At 34.6% G+C, this 19,016-nt stretch overlaps 3 protein-coding genes across 5 annotated transcripts; 1 reads left to right on the top strand and 2 right to left on the bottom strand.

Annotated features, from left to right (window-relative positions):
* Positions 1-426: 426 nt before the first annotated feature.
* On the bottom strand, positions 427-4,372 carry LOC108333649 (uncharacterized). Of its 3 annotated transcripts, XM_052871638.1 has the most exons (6): positions 4,242-4,294; positions 3,253-3,398; positions 2,819-2,941; positions 2,677-2,749; positions 949-1,070; positions 427-828 (listed from the first exon to the last, which is right to left on the bottom strand). In XM_052871638.1, exons 3-6 carry the CDS (start codon positions 2,924-2,926, stop codon positions 742-744), a joined length of 390 nt encoding a protein of 129 aa, XP_052727598.1. In that variant the 5' UTR covers positions 2,927-2,941; positions 3,253-3,398; positions 4,242-4,294; the 3' UTR covers positions 427-741. The 3 variants fall into 3 exon arrangements, with proteins under 3 accessions (XP_052727598.1, XP_017424615.1, XP_017424622.1); XM_017569126.2 differs by lacking the exon at positions 3,253-3,398 and having other exon boundaries at positions 2,819-2,989; positions 4,242-4,372; XM_017569133.2 differs by lacking the exon at positions 3,253-3,398 and having other exon boundaries at positions 4,242-4,361.
* A 3,380-nt stretch (positions 4,373-7,752) lies between these two features.
* LOC108344591 (transcription factor ICE1-like) lies at positions 7,753-11,460 on the top strand. The gene is made up of 4 exons (XM_017583024.2): positions 7,753-9,001; positions 9,459-9,674; positions 10,545-10,712; positions 11,045-11,460. The coding sequence occupies exons 1-4, from the start codon at positions 7,964-7,966 to the stop codon at positions 11,126-11,128; spliced, it is 1,506 nt and encodes a 501-aa protein (XP_017438513.2). The 5' UTR covers positions 7,753-7,963; the 3' UTR covers positions 11,129-11,460.
* A 650-nt stretch (positions 11,461-12,110) lies between these two features.
* On the bottom strand, positions 12,111-17,245 carry LOC108344583 (auxin response factor 2B). The gene is made up of 15 exons (XM_017583016.2): positions 16,454-17,245; positions 16,260-16,372; positions 15,980-16,075; positions 15,829-15,885; positions 15,583-15,738; positions 15,396-15,480; positions 15,209-15,299; positions 14,961-15,125; positions 14,730-14,849; positions 14,523-14,598; positions 14,260-14,431; positions 13,239-14,161; positions 12,963-13,153; positions 12,656-12,862; positions 12,111-12,561 (listed from the first exon to the last, which is right to left on the bottom strand). The coding sequence occupies exons 1-14, from the start codon at positions 16,593-16,595 to the stop codon at positions 12,691-12,693; spliced, it is 2,559 nt and encodes an 852-aa protein (XP_017438505.1). The 5' UTR covers positions 16,596-17,245; the 3' UTR covers positions 12,111-12,561; positions 12,656-12,690.
* Between the last annotated feature and the right edge of the window lie 1,771 nt (positions 17,246-19,016).

The raw sequence follows: 19,016 nt of genomic DNA, 5'->3' as shown, positions 1-19,016 counted from the left end.
AAAAAATGATTTTGGTAAAAACAATGCATCATCTCCTTACAGGAAAAAGACCTTTTGGGTTTATCTCCAGCTCTAACAAACTACATCAGGCTCCATTTCCCCATTTCTCAGGTCTTCCAACAACTTGGCTGCACTTCCCATCCTCACAAAAAGTAGCCATCAGTACACTATCTATAACCATTGGGTTTACACCCCCATATCAGACCATATTTCCTCTATTCAACCAAACCATCTTAACAGCATCACAGCATCAATTCAGTTAAATCATTTCATTTTATAGGTAGGAATTTCCTACAACAGTACTTTTCTATCTATTTATTCAATCAATTAACTTGTATACTTTCTACTACATTTTCCTTATCTCACTCATTGCTGCTCGGGTAGTGAAAATTCCTCCCACTAAATTGGTATGATTTAGCAGTAGGATTTAAAAAAAAAAAACAGATTGAGGTTGCATGGTGGGTCTATCATCGATCTAATGTTCTCGAGTCTAAGTGCATTATATCCAAATCAGTCTAGCTAGCTAAATACATTATGACAGAAGGTATCCAACTGGATCAGAGTTCCCAGAACTACCGGTGGAACTTAACAGACACGCGATAAGAACCTCCACTTAACGGGGTCAACGTGAACATAATATCCCAAAACGGGAAGAAGGGAAAGGAATAGATAACCAGCTGTACATATCTAAAGATGAACAATGGTTGAAGAAAAAAATGTGTATACTCCAAAAGTTGTTGTTCAGGGTTCTTCCTTCACAAAGTAACTCTGAGGCAAGGAAAATTCTTCTTCGTGAGTAAGCAAATCAATCTCATCATCATCTGTTTTCTGAGGAAAAAAGATAAACCACTATATTTTATGAGCTCTCAAAATCCATACCACAAACCCACGTCTTATTTGAGGGGTAGCAAGATGAATGGGAAGAACCACAACTTAATGATAACATACCAGCATTTCTATGTTGTAGAATCGATCCAACAATTGAAGAACCTCCTCGGCAGAAAAGTGTCTGTCAAACTTCCTCTTTAAAAATTCCATCAGACCATAAAGGACAAAGTGGCGATGTATTCCTTCGTGAAAGCAACATGAATTGTAAGCATTAAATTTGATGAATCTTGATCCAACTAGACTTAACTATTTAACAAGGGAAAAATATATAAGGATAAAGAGCGCATCCAAGACCCACCTTAGCATAAACCTTGATAAAAATAAGAAATGCAAAGTATCAAATAACAGCTAAACAAGCAACAATTACATATAATGGATTCATAAATGAAACTCAAGAAAGTGCAATTCAGTTATCGCTACAAATGCTTACTGTTTACTCGAAAGGTTAGTGCAAATACTTGACAAAAGTTTCTCAATCAATGCTAGAAAACAATTTATTTTTAACCATATTACTTGTTATATAGTGTTCAAATCTAACCAGATATCACTTACTGCAGAAACGGACAAAATTTTACATTTTCTCAATTACGAAATGTCAAAGTAAACAGTACCACCACGGAGCTTAATGCAGTATACTTGGCCTGAATTCTATTAACACAAAACATCTTTTCTTTGCGATCCCCTTTCCAGATAATAAATGTCTTAGTAAAGGAATCATGCTCAAGATACAGAAATCACTCATTATTTAATTTAAAACTAGTATCAGTATTATTAAAAAGGATTTCATGTATATAAAAATATATTGTAAATCAACTGTCAAGCACTCCAAATATATGCATTCTATAATTAAAAACAAATACATAAGTATCTTATCCTGGAACAGCACAGAAAAGACAGTTTGAAGTTGTAATATAACTGAAATAACTTTTTATTGTTTAAAATAACGTCACGTGCTATAGATTTTTACTGAATAAAAAATAACTTATAAAAGGAGTAATAGAAAATAAGGCCATTACCCTTGATCTCATTAATCTATTACTTAGATAAACTGAAAATTGTGTAATAAATTGCAACTTCGGCAGTTCTTGTAAAAACTATATGTACCAAAATATATCTTAATCAATTTTAGGAATCATTTATAAGGGCTCAAATAGAGAAAATAACCCTCTCCCCAAAGGAAAAAACAATTCTAACTAAAATCCCACTTACTAGGAAGTGACATAATGCCAAATTCCATGATTGGGCAGTTGGTACTATATTCCACAAACTGTAAAGTACCAACTTCTATTGGGGACACGAAAGTGTAGATATCAAACATCTACTAACGTTGCAACTTCAATTGTTTTCTTTCTAGTCAGACAACATTACTAATTATGCATTGGTATTTTTTCAGTTCAAAACAACAAATTGTATTTTACATTCACTTTCATATTTAATTAGAGAAAATAGGCTATGTACTGATAATGTAAAGCATATTTATACTAACATTCAATTGACAAACCACCATGTATGGTAAGTTTGTTGACTTTTACAATAACTACCTTAAAAGCCATACCAACAATGATTTATGATTGGTTGGCTGACAGTGTAAAACATTTATACTGACAGTCCATAGTCATTAAACTCATTTAATTACACATAATTTTGCACCCACATTTCATTTTGGAAAAGCAAAACATTATTTTTCCTTTTCACTAATCAATACCAAAATTTTTATATCAAAATCATCCACAATCCTCAAAGAATTATGTGTGCATGTGCATGTATGCACACATGCATGTGTACTACCTTGTAGCCTCATTGGAGGGTAAATCTCAAGAGCTTCCAACAATCTCAGCTCCAATTCAACCTGTGATTGCTCCTGTCACCATAACCAGATGTCAATTCCAAACCAAATTCAAATTTCAAAGAGAGACAGAGGGACAGAGACCTTGGGTAGAGAGGAAGCAGAGGAAGGGGGAGGTTTGCAAGGAGAGTGGACGGACATGCCATCTTGTTCCTCCTCTTTGGGTTTACCAGCTCTTCCACCACTGCTCATTTGTGTCTTTATATACTGATCACAACACAGATTACATGAAGATAGGAATATCTCAGATTGAAACTGCAGGAAATAGAAATAAAAGGTTGGAACGAGAACATAATTCATAACTACAAAAAGGCAGTTGGACAGCGCCAATCATTATGGCATTGCAGCCTGTGAATTCACGTAGTGTAGCAGGATAGCATGAACAAGTTATTAATATTTCAAGCTTAGTAGTTGTTAAGTTCTTAATTGTGTGGGTAACCAAAGCTAATTAATATGGCAGAATCGGCACAGCACATGTTAAACTGAGGAATATGCAATTTGTTCACTCTATTGCTTACAATCTGGCAATATGGCAGAACCGGTAGAGCACATCTTGAAATGAGGAATTTGCAATTTTTTCACTCCATTGCTTGCAATCTGGCATACATTTTTAGAATGACAAAATTGGCACACATCGTATTCGCTGTTCTATGCGTTTCACCAACTGGAATAATATTCATCACTTTTTTTATAAGTGCAGAACTCACTACAGCATCTCAAAATAAAATTGGTAGAATCCAACCCCATGTCAGTTACAATCAAAGGCAAGAAAGAAAAGTGAACCAAAATAATTGAATTGTACAAAATGTCATGCACTGTAGGATAAATTGTAACGGACACGCACAATGAACCACAGGCTCTTCCCAGTTTTGTTTGACCAGAAAGAAGAATGTATTATCTAAAATATGGGAAACTGATTCCATTGGACAAAGGGATTAACCTAACCAAAAGTATATATTATGTATTTTGCTCTAACAGTCCAAATGGGGTCAACATTTGACATGTATCAATCATTACACATATCAACAGCAAATAACCACCGCTTGTCAAGCCAGGTGGCAGTGTATAGGCATAGTTTTTGGAAGCATTATTGGTGCTAAATTTGCCATGGTGTATTACATCATTATTACAGCACAATGGCCTGTGATCGTCATTGTGAATGCGATTTCCGCCACAACGTCAAGGCTTTTGGACTGCAATTGCAATCACAACAACAACCGTATTTCTCCACAATTTTCTACAACAACAAGAATCCCAAAGAAAACGCGCACCCATAGTGGAAAACCTCACTTACAAGTGTGATCAACTTCTCAAATATCACAGTTACCCTTTATTTTGCAGAAAAGGGAATTAATTTTAAAAAAAAAAAACAAAAGAAAAACAGACAGAAGAAGCAAGAAGAAGAAGAAAACACGAATAGCAGTAGCAGCAGGAATGAGAAGCAAGAAAAGATTAATTTGAAGGAAAAAGACTGTAACTTGAACGAAGGAGAAGGGCGTAATCTTACCAATTGATGACTGGGCTTGGCACGAAACGCTGGGTGAAGAAATTGAAGAAAGCATAAACCCTGGGAATGAGAATGAGAATGAAAAGAACAAGTTTATAGAGTAAATGAAGTGAAATATGGGTATTTCTTTGAAATTAATTTGGCTTCATTATTTAAATTAATTGAGCAAACATACAAGTGTCGTAATTAAAATCAAAACTTTAATTCCAAAATTTTCTTATTTAATATGATTTAGGACATGAAAGTATGTTTACATTCCCTAAAACATTTTATTACTTTCCGGTTTTTTTATTTTTGAGAAATTTGTTTGATTTTATTAGTAGTTAGTAATGGTTGATATTAATAAACAATTTCATTTATAATATTTTTTTGAAGCTTTCCTTCATTCAGGTGATTTTTAAAATGTTAATTTGAGAATTATGTCTTTCTACATGTGTTGATATATTTGAATTTTTTTTTCCATAAAATATTATGCATCAAAATATTTTTCGAATTACATAATTCAAAAACCTTTTTTTCAAAAAAAATATTTTTATAATTATACAATTTAAAAATATTTTCGAAATTTTATGATTCATAACATTTTATGTTGAATTCATGCAGAACATAGCATACAAAAAGGGATGTGGAGAATAATTTGGTCTTTTAACCACCTCATTAGATGCACATTAAAACTATGGAGGTGTAGAAAGAAAAGGCCTAATACTAATATATGTGTCCAATACTAATAATGTATGTGTCCAATCTTAAGCTAGATCACCCATTTTTCTCTTTATTACGGGTAGGACTCCTACCTTAGGAGGTCTTACTTCGTCCATTTCTTTTTACAAATTTTATTTTATTTTCCTTGAAATATAAAAAATGGAAAATCTTTTCTTTGACACCAATGCACTACTTTAACAACTCACTTTTAAAAATATTATAACAATTGAAAAGTAAACTTTTTTGTATTTATATATAAAAAAAAGATTGAATGATAAAATAATGAATACAAAGTGTGAGTAAATTTTTGTAAGATATCAATTTATCAATGTGCATAAAAAATATGTCTTCCATCATCGTTACATTGTGTAACATGAATGCTAGAAACTTCTTTAGAAAGTGGGTTCGAAGCTATTAAATCAATTTAAAAAATTAAAAGCTAATTAAATTGAAAAGAGATCTTTTTTTATTGTTAATGTACTTGTATTTCATGTGAACTATGAATTTATGATTTTGGTAGTATACGAATCATTTTCCGAGAATCATACATAGACACACTACAAGAAAATAGAAAATTATCATCAAACAAAGTTTATCAATAAATCAAATTTATTAACAAATTATTAATGATAAAATATTTGTTAATAAATATTATTAATGAATAAAAAATTTGTCAATAATTTCTTAGAAGAAAATCATTAATAATTTAGTAACCATTTTACGGATAGATTTATAAAAAAAAAATTTGTTGACAATAAAAATTTTATATTATTGATGAATCTATCAATCAATTTAAAAAAAAATTATTACCAACATATTTAAAAAAAATATCAATAATCAATAAAATTTACCAAATACAAATTTTGTTGGTAAGTAATTAAAATATTAAAATATGTTAATAAAATTCATCAATAAATTTATTTTTATTAACAAATTTATTTCAGTAATTATACTGGTAATTAAAGTGGATCTTAAAATAAATAAAATGACGCGATGGTTAAAAAAATTTAAATTATTAATCAATTTAGTCTTAAATTGCAATAATAAAATAAATTATCATTTATTACAAATGTTTGATTGTGTTATTTCTCCTAACTACTTTTAAAAAAAAAAAGTCGAATTGTTTTATTAATGTAAAAATGAGTAAGATAAACCAAATATCTATAAATTTTAAGATTTTAAGTTGAATATAATATTATATTTTTTTATATGAGCATGTTGACGTTTACGTTTTATTTGTTTCGTATATCTCCCTTCAAAAAAAGTCTAGATTTGTATACCTAACTAGGAAAATAAAAATAATTGGTAATTCATATTTTTAAACATGTCTTGTCTATTTCAATACCTTTGGAGTATACATTATATAATTTGAATGAGTAAATTAATTGATGATGCAGAGTTTGAAAAAGTATTTATAAATGACAAATTTGATTAGCTGTTAGAATTTGAACAAACAAAATTGATGGTTTAGTCTGAACTAAAATATGAAGAATTAATTTAAGAGTGTAGAAAATAAAATAAAAAAATTGGTTATAAATATTGTAATAAGAAAGAAGGTCCCACAATTAGGGGTGGCATACCCCAGAAGAGAAAGGGAAAGGGAAATTAAGAGGCATGTCCCATACTCACGAGGTTAGTAGAGAAACAATAAAGTAAGGAGTATCTTCCTTTTCCATACCTTCACTCACTCAAACTTATTTAAGATTCTTGTCCCTCTTTGCTTTCTATACCTTTTCAAATATCTTTTCATTTCATTTTTCTATTCATTGCATTCAATTCTCTCCCTCAATCACACATGCATGTTGCCTCCTAATACTTTCACTTTCCAACCATACTCAAATAATATCAAATACTTCACTACAATTCTAATAAACTTTACATTCATTCTATCAAAAAACAAAAACAAAAAATAGTTCTTTACATTAAATTCAGAATTCATTCATTTCATTGCACCTACAAATATATTTAAGTTATTTTATTTTGAGAAAAATCTAGGATATAAAAACAAAAACCATTTCAGTTTCTTATAATATTAAAAATGAAAAGAATATATTTTCACATAGATTTTTTTTGTAACTTTTTTAAACAAGTGTTATTCTTTTCCTTATTTATTATTTATTTGTTATATTGTGCTAACATATTTAATAAAAAATGATATGTATATTATATTAAAATGTTATTAAATAAATTTATATTAACATATATTTTTTTCACTGATTTATTATTTATTTGTTATTGTGCTGATATATTCTATATTTAATAAAAAAAATATGACATGTATAATATTAAATCAAAATATTATTAAAAAAATCTGTATTAACATATTATTTTTCGTTAAAAATTGTTATGTATTCTATATCACTCTTAATAATAAAGAAACTTCAAAAATATACATTTTTATTCTTTTAACTTAATCGGATAGAAACTCACTTTAAGAAACAACCTTTTACGATGACGTAACAATTTTTTTTTAGAACATGAACCTTTTTAAGAAGAAGAAACTAAAATGGTTACTTTAATGTGTTAAGAAAAGCAATAATTCTTAAACAACTACATAAAGGAATTGGCAGTAAATTAACCTTAAAGACTATAAACAGAAGTAGTTGATTTATTCGTGTTGAATAAATTTTGAATGAAGAAAAAGAATTGAATGACATTGAAGTGGTTATACCTTATAGTAGATAAGGATATAATAGATAAAGGATAGGGTTGAATTAAAGACTTCACAAGACACATATGAATGTTCATACTCTACATACATTACTTTCACCCATATATTCCATTTCCCTCTCTTTTCTACAATATTCCCTGTACTCACAATAATATATATAAAACAAACAAACCACAGTTTTTAAATTATATTAACAAATTTTCAATTTGAAAAGTTACGTACACTGGAATGTTTCTGCAATTTTAGTCTTCTTCCTCGGATTGCTTTCTGTTAAATACTAAACAAAGATGATGTTTTTTATATATTGTGTTTATTTAAGAAGAGAGACGATACACGTACACCGATATTGATGCCCTTTTCCTTCTGCAAAGTTCTCTTCTTCAATTCTTCTACGCCCATCCAAGCAAAACACAAGCCATCATTTGTCAAAAACAAAAGAAAACAACATCAAATGATGTCTGGTTGGATGCAAGAGACAGAAGAACAAAACTGTGCTTCATGGTCAAACCCAAACGCCAACGAGCTAAGCTGCTTCTACAAACCCATCTCCGACATCCATGAAGAATGGCACGTGCCCAACAGCACCACCCAGATTCACTCACATGTTACAGACACGGCTTTCTCCACCAACTTCGCTCATAACATGTTACTCCATCAACACCAACCATTACACACTTTCTCTTCTTCCACCAGCCTTGACCTATCTCAAGGGCACAACTTCTTCACCCCCAAACCCTTCTTTTACCCGTTGGATCACGCCTTTCGCGCGGGTTCCGATGTGGGGTTTCTTGATCCTCATGCTTTGAACAAGGTTCATCATGGTGGTGTCTTCTCCAGCTCAAATGATAATAACCAGTTCGCCCTTCCAAATTTAGCAACCCTATGTGCAATGCCTCCCCAACAAGACGGTGTTGGATTTCCCGGATTCAAGAATATCGTTGACTCTGATCATGTGGAGGGTTCAAGAAAGGCCTTGCTTCTGAGCACGTCCAACGTACTGAAACCCCTTGAATCGTTCCCTCCATCAGGTGTGCAACCAACACTTTTTCAGAAGCGAGCAGCACTGAGGAAAAGCATGGAAGATAACTGCAAAGGCAAGAGTAAAGGGAATAGCGATAGTAGCAAGAGGAAGACTTGTAATAATGGAGAAGGTGATGAAGGGTCCGGGTTGAATCTTGATTCTGATGAGAGTGGTGAGATGGAAGAGAGTGGAAGGAACGGCGGAAACAGCTCGAATGCGAATAGCACCGTCACTGGCGGCGTGGATCAAAAGGGCAAGAAGAAGACAGGGATACCTGCGAAGAATTTGATGGCCGAACGCCGCCGAAGAAAGAAGCTCAATGACAGACTCTACATGCTGAGATCAGTTGTTCCCAATATCAGCAAAGTAAGACTTAATTTTCTTTAGCACCAAACTTGCTGCATTTATCCAATTACGTTCGGTTTTGTTTTTCATGTCAGACTTTTACTTCAATACAATCTTGTCTAATTAAAGATAGACACCATATGCAGAAACTTCAATTCCAAACATTGTAGCACAGCACTAGTTAAAAACACACAGAAAATAAGAAAAAAAACATGTAAGTTTCATGATGATATGGAATGATTAAGCACCACTTCATTGATACTTTTTTCTTAGGAACTAGGGTTACTCAATCATGTTATAGGCTATACATGATTCATAATATCCACTAATAAATCAACAAATACATAACAAGTGATTGTGCAAGGTAGTGTTTATAGAAGAAGCTAATCAACATTTATCATGGTTCCATAGCTCTCTATGGTGGATATGATATGCATGGATTTGTTGAACTATTTGATAATTTTGGTTTAAAACTAAGATGGACAGAGCATCAATACTGGGGGATGCAGTAGAGTATTTGAAGGAACTTCTGCAAAGGATTGGTGACCTTCACAATGAATTGGAGTCAACAACACCAGCTGGTTCTTCATTGACTTCAAGCTTTCTTCATCCCTTGACGCCCAAATTACCAACAAGTATGCAAGAAGAACTTTCTCTCAGCTCATTGCCAAGCCCTAATGGCCAACCTGTGAGGGTAATGTATTGCTTGCCCTATTCTGGAACTTCTTCTTTTTTCCCATATATATGCTTCAACTCACATGCCTTTCTTAATTTCTGTTCCTATATTTGGGTATGAATATCATATATGTCACGACAAGAAAAAAAAAAAGAGAAGGTTAGCTCTTTCTTGTTCTTGGAAGTGCATGATTGCATGATTGCATGAAAAGGAGTATCTTTCTCATTTCCTTTTATATTCTTTAATCTAAAAACTAAACTAGAGAAAACGATAGAGTATATGTATGTTTTAAGAGTTTAAATTCATCCCAATACTTACGAAGTTGGAAATTTCCCAAACTTTATATATATATATATATATATATATATATATATATATATATATATATATATATATATATATATATATATATATATATATATATATATATATATATATATATATATATATATGAGTTTTAAAATGGAAATTCAAGGTAGAGTTCATTTTCAGAAAAGTAAGAACCTTGTTTATTGTTCTTTGTTGATTATTCGTGTCTTCAAAATATGTCTATTTTGATAGATTGATTTTTTTAATATGTTTTAAAATATTAGTATTAATATATTTTGAAGTATTATACATTAAAAAAGGTCTGCAAAGATTCATCTTTACTAAAGTATCAGTTTTTAATTAGGAACGGAGAAAGTTGAATTTAGTAATGTTACTCTTAAGCCAAATTCATAAAAGCGAAGTTTTTTTAAGAATTTCTTTTCAGTTGTTAATGAGTAAAACCATTTAACATATTAAAAGTCAAAGTTTATTCCTTAATAAATAGATAGGGAAAATAATTAGCATTTGACATGATTGAGTTGATGAAAAGTAATAGAAAAGTTTTGGCGGGAAATATAGGTTGATGTTGGGTTGAGTGAAGGAGGTGTAAAGATTCAGATGTGTTGTGAGAGGAAACCTGGTCTCTTGCTGTGTACCATGAGGGCTCTCGACAACCTTGGCATAGACATCCACCAAGCTGTCATCACCTATTTCAATGGATTTTCCATGGATATTCTCCGAGCTCAGGTCAACCTTTTTCTATTCTTTAATCCTCATTATAAAATCAAACCATGTGCATCATTTCAAATGCACTCACTATTCATATCAAACTTTTTTTATACTGTTATCATAAATCATGCTTTATAGAATATTCTTATAAAATTCAACAAACAAGATGCACAAATTCTTCATATTTTATTTTATGTCTTCCCAGGAACATTCCTTGCTTTATAATTAAGGTTGAAAGTTGTATTGAGATGATATCTAGGAATAAAAAACCATGGCTATTATGAATTGATGAGTTTTTTTTTTATTATTATTATTATTCTGAGGTCTAATTTTTTTCTTCTCTCAATCAGATATGTAGCGAAGGTCAAGATGTTCATCCAGAGCAAATCAAAGCAGTTCTATTAGATTCGGCTGGCTACCATGGCATGATCTAGTGGCAAGAAAGAAGCTACAGGCACTACCTTTCCAAATGGTCAATCTAGCAATCCTAGTGTTTTTTTGATGCTCAAAATTCAAGTGTACTTTACAGACTCGTCTAACTTTTTGCTCAATTGAACTAGGAGAAATTTTATTTACTAATTAAAAGCACTGCTAAATTTGGGACCTTTTTGATTGTTGAAGTTGAAACGAAATCTGATGATGGTCTTCACTAGGTGTAGGGACATTCTGAAAATGCATGTTGGTGTCAAGATTGTTTCTACGATTTCATTTTCTTCCTTGTACAATTATTAGGGACAGAAACTTTAATGCAATGTTTTCTCTCTTTTTTTCATCTTCAATTAATAATGCTGGACAATAAAAAAATGAAAAGGAGATAAAGATGAAAATTAAGGGGGAAAAAAGAACTTTTACTAGACAAAACTGAAAATTGAATGCTTGCTTCTAAAGAGGCCCCGATTAATGGGGTCTCATGCATCTAAGCAAAGAGTAAAGGTTTGGCCAAACACAGTCCCCACTGTAGGCTACTTTTAGTGTAGATAAATAATGAATTCCCTGGGCCAATGTTTATGAGACATAAAGGACAGAACCACGGAAAATAATGAGGTCCACAACGTGGGCATACAGAGTATGTTTCTTGTTCAGAAAAGTACAACCAATTTTATAATTTTGAAAAATTATTATTGGATATTGAACGATGGTGCTTTCAAGGAATGAAGTTTTATCACGTAACCACGTTCCACATATCCCAGATAGGACCACAGCACAAGTAGCAGTGCCGTCACAAATAACCACAAATACATTTCACTAAAGAATTTTCAAATCCCCCATCAAAGATTTCCAGACCTAAGTGTCCACTTTCTTCTCTCCTGACATGACTTCGACTTCAATCCACACCGCCCGTGATATGACGGTAATGGCCGCACTCGCCAAAACACCAAGCACAAAAACAGACCAAGACTTTGAGGCAAAATTAAATTATACATCCCCAAAAGCATATCAATCAATATTTAAATATCCAGTCATTTCCACGAGTTCACAATACTGGCACAAACTACCCCACTAAAATAAGAGACAATCATATTTAAAATCAGATCACCGCCCTTGTATATGAACTTAATTACATTAATGAGTTCGGGTTCTAAGGAAGCAAAGAGTAAAACTATGTACAGGGTAGGAAATTACATACTACTATATTAGGAGTTTCTAACAGGGAAGGCATATATACTAATACTACTACTTCAACGACGAGGTCCAAAATTGGATGGATACTCCTTCATGCCATCCATATTCTGTTTCCAAACACAAACAGTCACTTTATAAAACAGTCAGGTCCAGAATTAGAATTTTCTTCTTCAGGTCATATTCTCCAACTGGGGATGGCTTTATGACAGTCACCTACTACTTTCCACTCACTCCAGTTCGGAATCTGTATCAAGACAACACATTTTATACCATCAGATTATCCTAGTAAACTGGATTCAAAATTCATACATGGGGAACACAATAAATTATGAAGTTACCTGGAAGCTATGGAAATCAAAATCTATACGAATTATCAGGCCTCTGAAGCTGAATGATTCAGCTGACATTTATTTTCTTGTTGAGCGTCCGCACCTTCACTAGCCGATTGATTCTCTTCGTTCCTTGAACTTAAGGTACCCGGGCTCATTTTCTGAATCTCCTCTTTGGGATAGATATAAATTTTTCGTACCATAGCAACAAATTCCCTGAATTAAATAGAATTATGCAACATCACGCGTCATTTTCAAGAAAAAAAAAATACACCAGTATAGAATAAACCTAAGGAGTGCAATCAGAGATTCTTACTGCCAAGGATCATCACCAACAAGCATCATATCGCCCTCATTATCAGTGTAGACAATAAGCCAATCTTTTTGGGGAGAGGTTAATTCACCTCCGAATTCAAATAGCTCATCCAATTCAGCAATTAATTCATCATATGCACTGAATTTTGTGAGGTCCACCGACCTACCAAGTGCAATCCCTTTCTTGTGAACCTAAAATAAAAAAAGCATTAAACTTTTCCTGAAAAATTTGTTGATGCTTACAAGTTAAAATCAGAAATTAGAAAGGGGGACGTACTTTAGTGCAACTTCTAGCAGAACCACCATTAGATTTGGGTTGAACATCTTTCAGCTGTGGCTGAGAAGTTTGTGCAGGCTTTTCATGGTCGTCAATCAGCACACCATCAGCCGGTTTCGATCCCCTTGAATTCTCAGACTTTGGGTCATTTTCATATGTGCGCTGTTGATGTGTGGTATGCATGTGACCAACTGGCTCGATTGCAACATTTCTTTGTAATACAGAAGGGTCCAGAGCAATGGGGCTACTAAGAAGTGAGATGCCAAATAGCTTACAGTCACTGTCCTTCGGTTTTGATACCTCAGAAGGTTTTCCTGATATTGGTTTGGGTAACAGTTCTCTAGAACGAGGGCTCTCATATTGAGTTGACAGTGGTGGTGGCATCAAAAAGTTTCCGTGCGAATGATCAACTTTGTGTCCATGAAGCACAGTATAGTCACCAAATGCACTGCTAAATCTCAAATTCCCTCGAACTTGATCACCACCTTGAGCAGAGACTTTTGTATTAGAGTCCAATAGATTGAGTGATAGACTAGATGGCACTACAGGCCAAGGACTAAGAACATTATGTTTGCCTTCGCGGTCGAAAAAATGTTTTCTACTAAGGTTAGCTACAGGACCATTTTGATCAACCAACGATGGATGGGAAGCCTGATCTCCATGAACCCCAAAGCCAGAAAGCAGATCTGGATAAGTTGGTTCGTGCCTTCCCATTGACATCCAGCTCTCTGATCCATACCTTCTAGAGGTGGAAACAACATCAATCTTTTCATCGTCTGCAGCAGATGACCATGCAGACTTCTCTGCCGTATCAGATTCATTGCTTTCGGCAAAATTTACTCTCAAGGTCGATAATTCTTGACCTTGCAAGACCCTTTGGAATCCACTTGCTGGCAAAGGGTCCACACTCACTTTAGATGATGCTGTTAATCACCAACAAATATCAGGTTTTGCAAACTCAAATGTATAGCAAAGATTAAAATCTTGTATATATCAAATATCAAAAGTAACTTGTCTGTACCTTCACGGGTAAGAACAGAGGAATCAGGGGATGATGGAACCACATTAGATCGAGGCCTTTTAGGCCTGGGCATTGGTAAAGGGTTAAGAGCAGGAGGAGCGAGAGCGGGCTCTATTTTCCATTGGGAAACTCTCTCAGGACGAGGTACGTTAGAAGTTTCATCCCACCTCACCTGGAAAAACATCACATAAAGGAAACTCCATTATAACATGTCAAATTCAACAGAGAGATAACATAGTGAAAATTGACAGCCGGAATGCAACCTTAAGGCTTCTCCATTTGGAGTTAGGCCACCTTTTTTGATCAGCATCTTCTATTCCCACAATGGTACCGGTAAACCTACAAAGTAGTCATTTCAAGTCTAGTAATTTCTTTCGTTACAATTATATGTTCAATAATAATACAGCACTGATAAGTTACATAGACAATTACATCTTAATCAGGAAAACAAAAAAGCTACACATTCATACCTTTGCTCGGGAGCCTCTTCACCTTCAAACCTCATTTTGAAGCGCATCCCGATGGTGTAATTGTTTTTTAGTGACTCCATGTATTGATCATACGGAACTATAAATTCGGCTGGACTAGTCCTGTAAATAAATTGGACATTACTGTAAATGCTGCGTACGGAAACAATGAAAAGAAAATACTCAAATTCATTCATGTCCATGCGGTTGTCCAAGGAACACCAAGGTACAAACCTAGGTTTGTAATACACGGTAAACATGGTTCCAGTCAATATGGCATGCCAAGCAGTTGCAAGAACACCAAGATGCATACTGTGGCTCGAGATAACCGAGGAGGGAACGTTACCCTGCTGCCTCATTGCACGCCTAACACCAACTCGAAGTTCCCCATTCTCACCCCTGAAAGTTCCCAAATTAGTCCGTCTGCCGAGAAAGCAAACTAAACCAACTGAATCTAAAACCCTATTCATTAATTAACAAACCTTAAAAATATAAACGCATCCCCAGCAACCAGCCTCTTGGAGCTGACAAAAACACTCCAACCACTTTGCAGCAAGTGTCTACGCGGTTGACCTGAAATTAAATCCACTCATTATAATAGGAAAAACACAAAAAACGTAAGAACACGAAGTTAAAAAACAAGATCTGTAGTTAATAATTAATAATCACCCCGAAAAATATGCCTGAATCGCCACTCGTTCCCGTGCAGATCCTTGGCCACCAACTCCTGGGTAGGTGGCTGCTTTGACATGTCCTGCCAACAAACACGAAACAGGGGAAGACACCCCCAACTTCAGCACACAAAACAAACAAAGCACGTGGAAGGGTAAAATGGTAAAAAAAATAGTAAACCAACCAGCGGGGGAAGGCATTCATCAGCATGTCGTCTCAACACCGAAAATCCACCGTGCGTACTCGTATCAGAAGCCGTAAGTGTCTTACAAAACGAATGGACGTGAAACCGGGGAGGCGGTGCCGGAGGACCCTCCTTCTCCACCGCATTCTCGTCTTGCTATCATCCAGATCCACAAAGAAACATAAGGACGACGGCGTTGCGGAATTACTCCATACCCAGAAACTAAAAATAAATTAATTAACTTACATTTGGCTCAGGAAGTAAGGTTACTTGGGCAAACACCTCGTCTGTGTCTGGCTCCGCCTGAAAAATTTCGCCAAAAAAGAAATAAGTACCATGTTATTTATAACTTCATCCACCAACTCAGTTCTAAAGCCGAAAAATTAACCATTGCTACCTTGAGCATGACGTTGATGACCCGACAAAGGATCTTCGGTGGTAGATCGTAAACCGGCATATGCTGTTCCGCTACCTGATTTGTCGACGCTTCCACCTAATGTGCGTGTGCGCCATAAAAACAAACACTCGTGTTCAAAACCAAATATAGAAAACACAAGTACACCAAATTTCACTGTAGAAACCAAGTCCGCTTGCGAGAGACAGCGCCAGAAGCGGAACTCCGCCGAGTAGCGCCGCATCTGAACTACCTCTCACCGAACCAGTGGAAGAACACTCACCTGCTCAATATGTCCTTGAGGAAAGTAGAACACGCGCTCTCCTTCTCTAGGCACCGTCACCAGCGGACCCGCGCACGCGTGCCATAGCTCCCTGTAAAGCGCTGTTTCCGCGTCTGAAACCAAAAACATGTCATCGTAAAGCCAAACACGACACAAGGCACGAAGTAATGGTTTCGCGGAAAAAACCACGTTACCTCTGGCGGATGATGAGGAAGAAGCATTCTGAAGCTCTCCTCCAGCGTTCCTAACATCGTTGCAGCCGTTGAAGCCACCGGAACTGTTCTCTGCTTTACCGTTCACCGAATTTCCCTTGATCGATACCTCCGACGACGCCATTTTTTTTCCGTTGAAGCTCCTCACAGATCTCTCGCACACCACATGGCAAGATCGGAGCCTCCGCTTCTCTTCACTGTTGCAGAATCTAAGCAAAAAATCCTCAAACCGTGCGAGCAAATTAACGCACACGAAGAAGAAACACGAATTCACAGAAACTTTTTTTCTCTCTCTGTGTATCTCTCTCTACCTTCGGAGCACCCTTTCAACCAATCTCTCTCTCTTTCTTTGTTTCTCTCTCTATCTCCTTCTGTCTCTCTTTTTATATTTTATTTTATATTTTATTTGTTGTCTCTGAGTTGATAAATGGCTCGCATTGCAGCACCAGAACCAGTGTCGGAAGGGGAGACTTAACCAGAGTGGTCAAAACAGCGTGCAATCATTTAAACCGCGGTCAATTCTTAACCACTATAAGCAACCGGCTTTTACCGGTTGAGCCCCGTTGGGAACCGGCTACACCAGGTGGGATTGTTTTCCCTGGCAAGGCAGCGCGATCTCCTTGACGGCTCCTGGGACAGTGAAAGACGTATGTTCTAGCGGCGTTAACAGACGCGGATGAGTTATTGGACGAGGCATGTAACGCCGTTTGTCTTGACGGTGGCGGGAAAGTTGCACTGTTTTTATTGGGAAATGGCGTTGTCTTGCTGTGAACGGGCAGCGATATGCATTTGCAACGAGGGTGCATTTAACACCACCCGCGCAACTTAACCATAGTTTCCCTTTTCTTTTGTTTTTCTTTTCTTTTTTTAGCCATTTAATAAATTGGCAGTGGTATTAGCTGTTTTATTATTATTATTATTATTATTATTATTATTATTATTTATTTTTAGAATTGTGATAAGAAGTTTGATGCGGCAGGACGGTAGGGCACCACACAACTGTGAAGACTGAACAGCAGTTGTCGCCCCCATTTGGGTCTTTCTCATCTTTCTCTTATCCCATCCATCTTAATGGCCATTGCATTTATGCATTTTCATATCGCAATCCAAACCCTCTTTCCATCTACCATTTTTCTTTTTATCCATTTTGCGTTAACCACTCAACTTCCTTCTTTCATCTCACCATATCCAAATCTCCCACCTTCATTTTACTCATCTCCTATATTCTTTTTTTATTATAATATAATATTTATTCATTTCATTTTCTCATTCAAACTAGGAAACTCCCATTAATAGAATATCCCTTTTAAATTCTCTCTTGCTTTTCTAAAATTTCTTCCTTTTACTAATTTTACCTCATTTCATTTAGTCCAGAAACTCTCTAGTCAAAAGCCCAATAAAACTTGTTCAAGTTCAACAAAGTCTACGAAGAATATCCACACATACAATTCTGTATACTCGTCACCAGCACACAGTTCAACTATTGTATTTCCTTTTTTAATACGCAACGATTTTCCATTTTTAACCATCTCACACAAATATATTTAATATACTTTACTATTATTATTTTATTTCTCAAATTATTTCACAACAAATAGATACGTGCGCGATCTTCAAATATTAATTTCTTCCCTTCGCCACAGCCCCGGACCACACACGAACAGAACCAGACTTTGTGAGCGACACATGTAAATACATCCGAGGAGATAGTAATAAACCACACAGACTTGTTCATTTTTCTGATGTTGGAAGCAGGAAATGAATGGAAGATTACAAGTGTACAAAAAGACATGTTGATGTTCTTGTTATCGCTGAGTTGAAAAAAAGAATTCCTGAACTCATGCCAGCCACGATTCATACATGTATAGAATAGAATTTCTCGCTTAAACTAATTACAACACGACACGTCTTGTTTCAATTACACACGTATTAAATACACATAAATACCGTGAGAGACATGTATATATTAGGGGGACAAGTGATTATTGCAATATTACATTACATGCCAAACACTTCACACCCTACCAAATTCATCTTTCTTTCCAATCCTTTTAATCTTTCTTAACTCTTCTTAAATTAGGGTGGGTATGTGGAGTTTAGCCAGTATGACAAAGTTGAAAATATTTGCACTGTTATCATAGTTTAATAGTTTCTTTGCAGGAACATCTTTGCGTTGTCTCTCCTATAAAAACCACTTGTTTTTTATTTTGTTAATTCTCCGTTGTAATACAATTCAAATCTATCTGTTTCTTCTACGTACACGATTCCGAAATATTAATATATAATTTGATCAATATGTAATTTTATATTAAGTGAGTTTAACCACCACCTACAAGTGTCCTTTTGTTCGCAAATTTCTTATCATTGTCTAGTTATGTTCTATTCAAATCATGCATAAAAAAAATATAAGCTAGTAAAACATGTACCTTTCAACACACACAAAATAAATATGCAAATACAAATTATAAATAAAATCACTTCTACTCTTTCCTTTGTATAAAATTAAGTTTCTTTTCTTTAAAAATAATTAAATGTATTGTGTTTG

The sequence above is a fragment of the Vigna angularis genome, chromosome 1, assembly GCF_016808095.1.
Source record: "Vigna angularis cultivar LongXiaoDou No.4 chromosome 1, ASM1680809v1, whole genome shotgun sequence".
Lineage (NCBI taxonomy): Eukaryota > Viridiplantae > Streptophyta > Magnoliopsida > Fabales > Fabaceae > Vigna > Vigna angularis.
Note: the sequence above shows the minus strand (reverse complement) of the source record. Positions and strands in the feature narration are given on the sequence as shown.

What these genes read in the sequence shown, in the direction of transcription:
- LOC108344591 (XM_017583024.2), top strand. Translation starts at nt 7,964, where the DNA reads ATGCCCTTTTCCTTCTGCAAAGTTCTCTTCTTCAATTCTTCTACGCCC. An exon ending in TTGTTCCCAATATCAGCAAA is followed by an intron (nt 9,002 to 9,458) that starts GTAAGACTTAAT and finishes TTTAAAACTAAG; the next exon opens with ATGGACAGAGCATCAATACT. An exon ending in TGGATATTCTCCGAGCTCAG is followed by an intron (nt 10,713 to 11,044) that starts GTCAACCTTTTT and finishes TCTCTCAATCAG; the next exon opens with ATATGTAGCGAAGGTCAAGA.
- LOC108333649 (XM_017569126.2), bottom strand. Translation starts at nt 2,926, where the DNA reads ATGAGCAGTGGTGGAAGAGCTGGTAAACCCAAAGAGGAGGAACAAGAT. An exon ending in CTGCTTCCTCTCTACCCAAG is followed by an intron (nt 2,750 to 2,818) that starts GTCTCTGTCCCT and finishes TTATGGTGACAG; the next exon opens with GAGCAATCACAGGTTGAATT. An exon ending in CCCTCCAATGAGGCTACAAG is followed by an intron (nt 1,071 to 2,676) that starts GTAGTACACATG and finishes GCTTTCACGAAG; the next exon opens with GAATACATCGCCACTTTGTC.
- LOC108344583 (XM_017583016.2), bottom strand. Translation starts at nt 16,595, where the DNA reads ATGGCGTCGTCGGAGGTATCGATCAAGGGAAATTCGGTGAACGGTAAA. An exon ending in CTCAAGGACATATTGAGCAG is followed by an intron (nt 16,076 to 16,259) that starts GTGAGTGTTCTT and finishes CACGCACATTAG; the next exon opens with GTGGAAGCGTCGACAAATCA. An exon ending in ATGAATGCCTTCCCCCGCTG is followed by an intron (nt 15,481 to 15,582) that starts GTTGGTTTACTA and finishes GTTTGTTGGCAG; the next exon opens with GACATGTCAAAGCAGCCACC.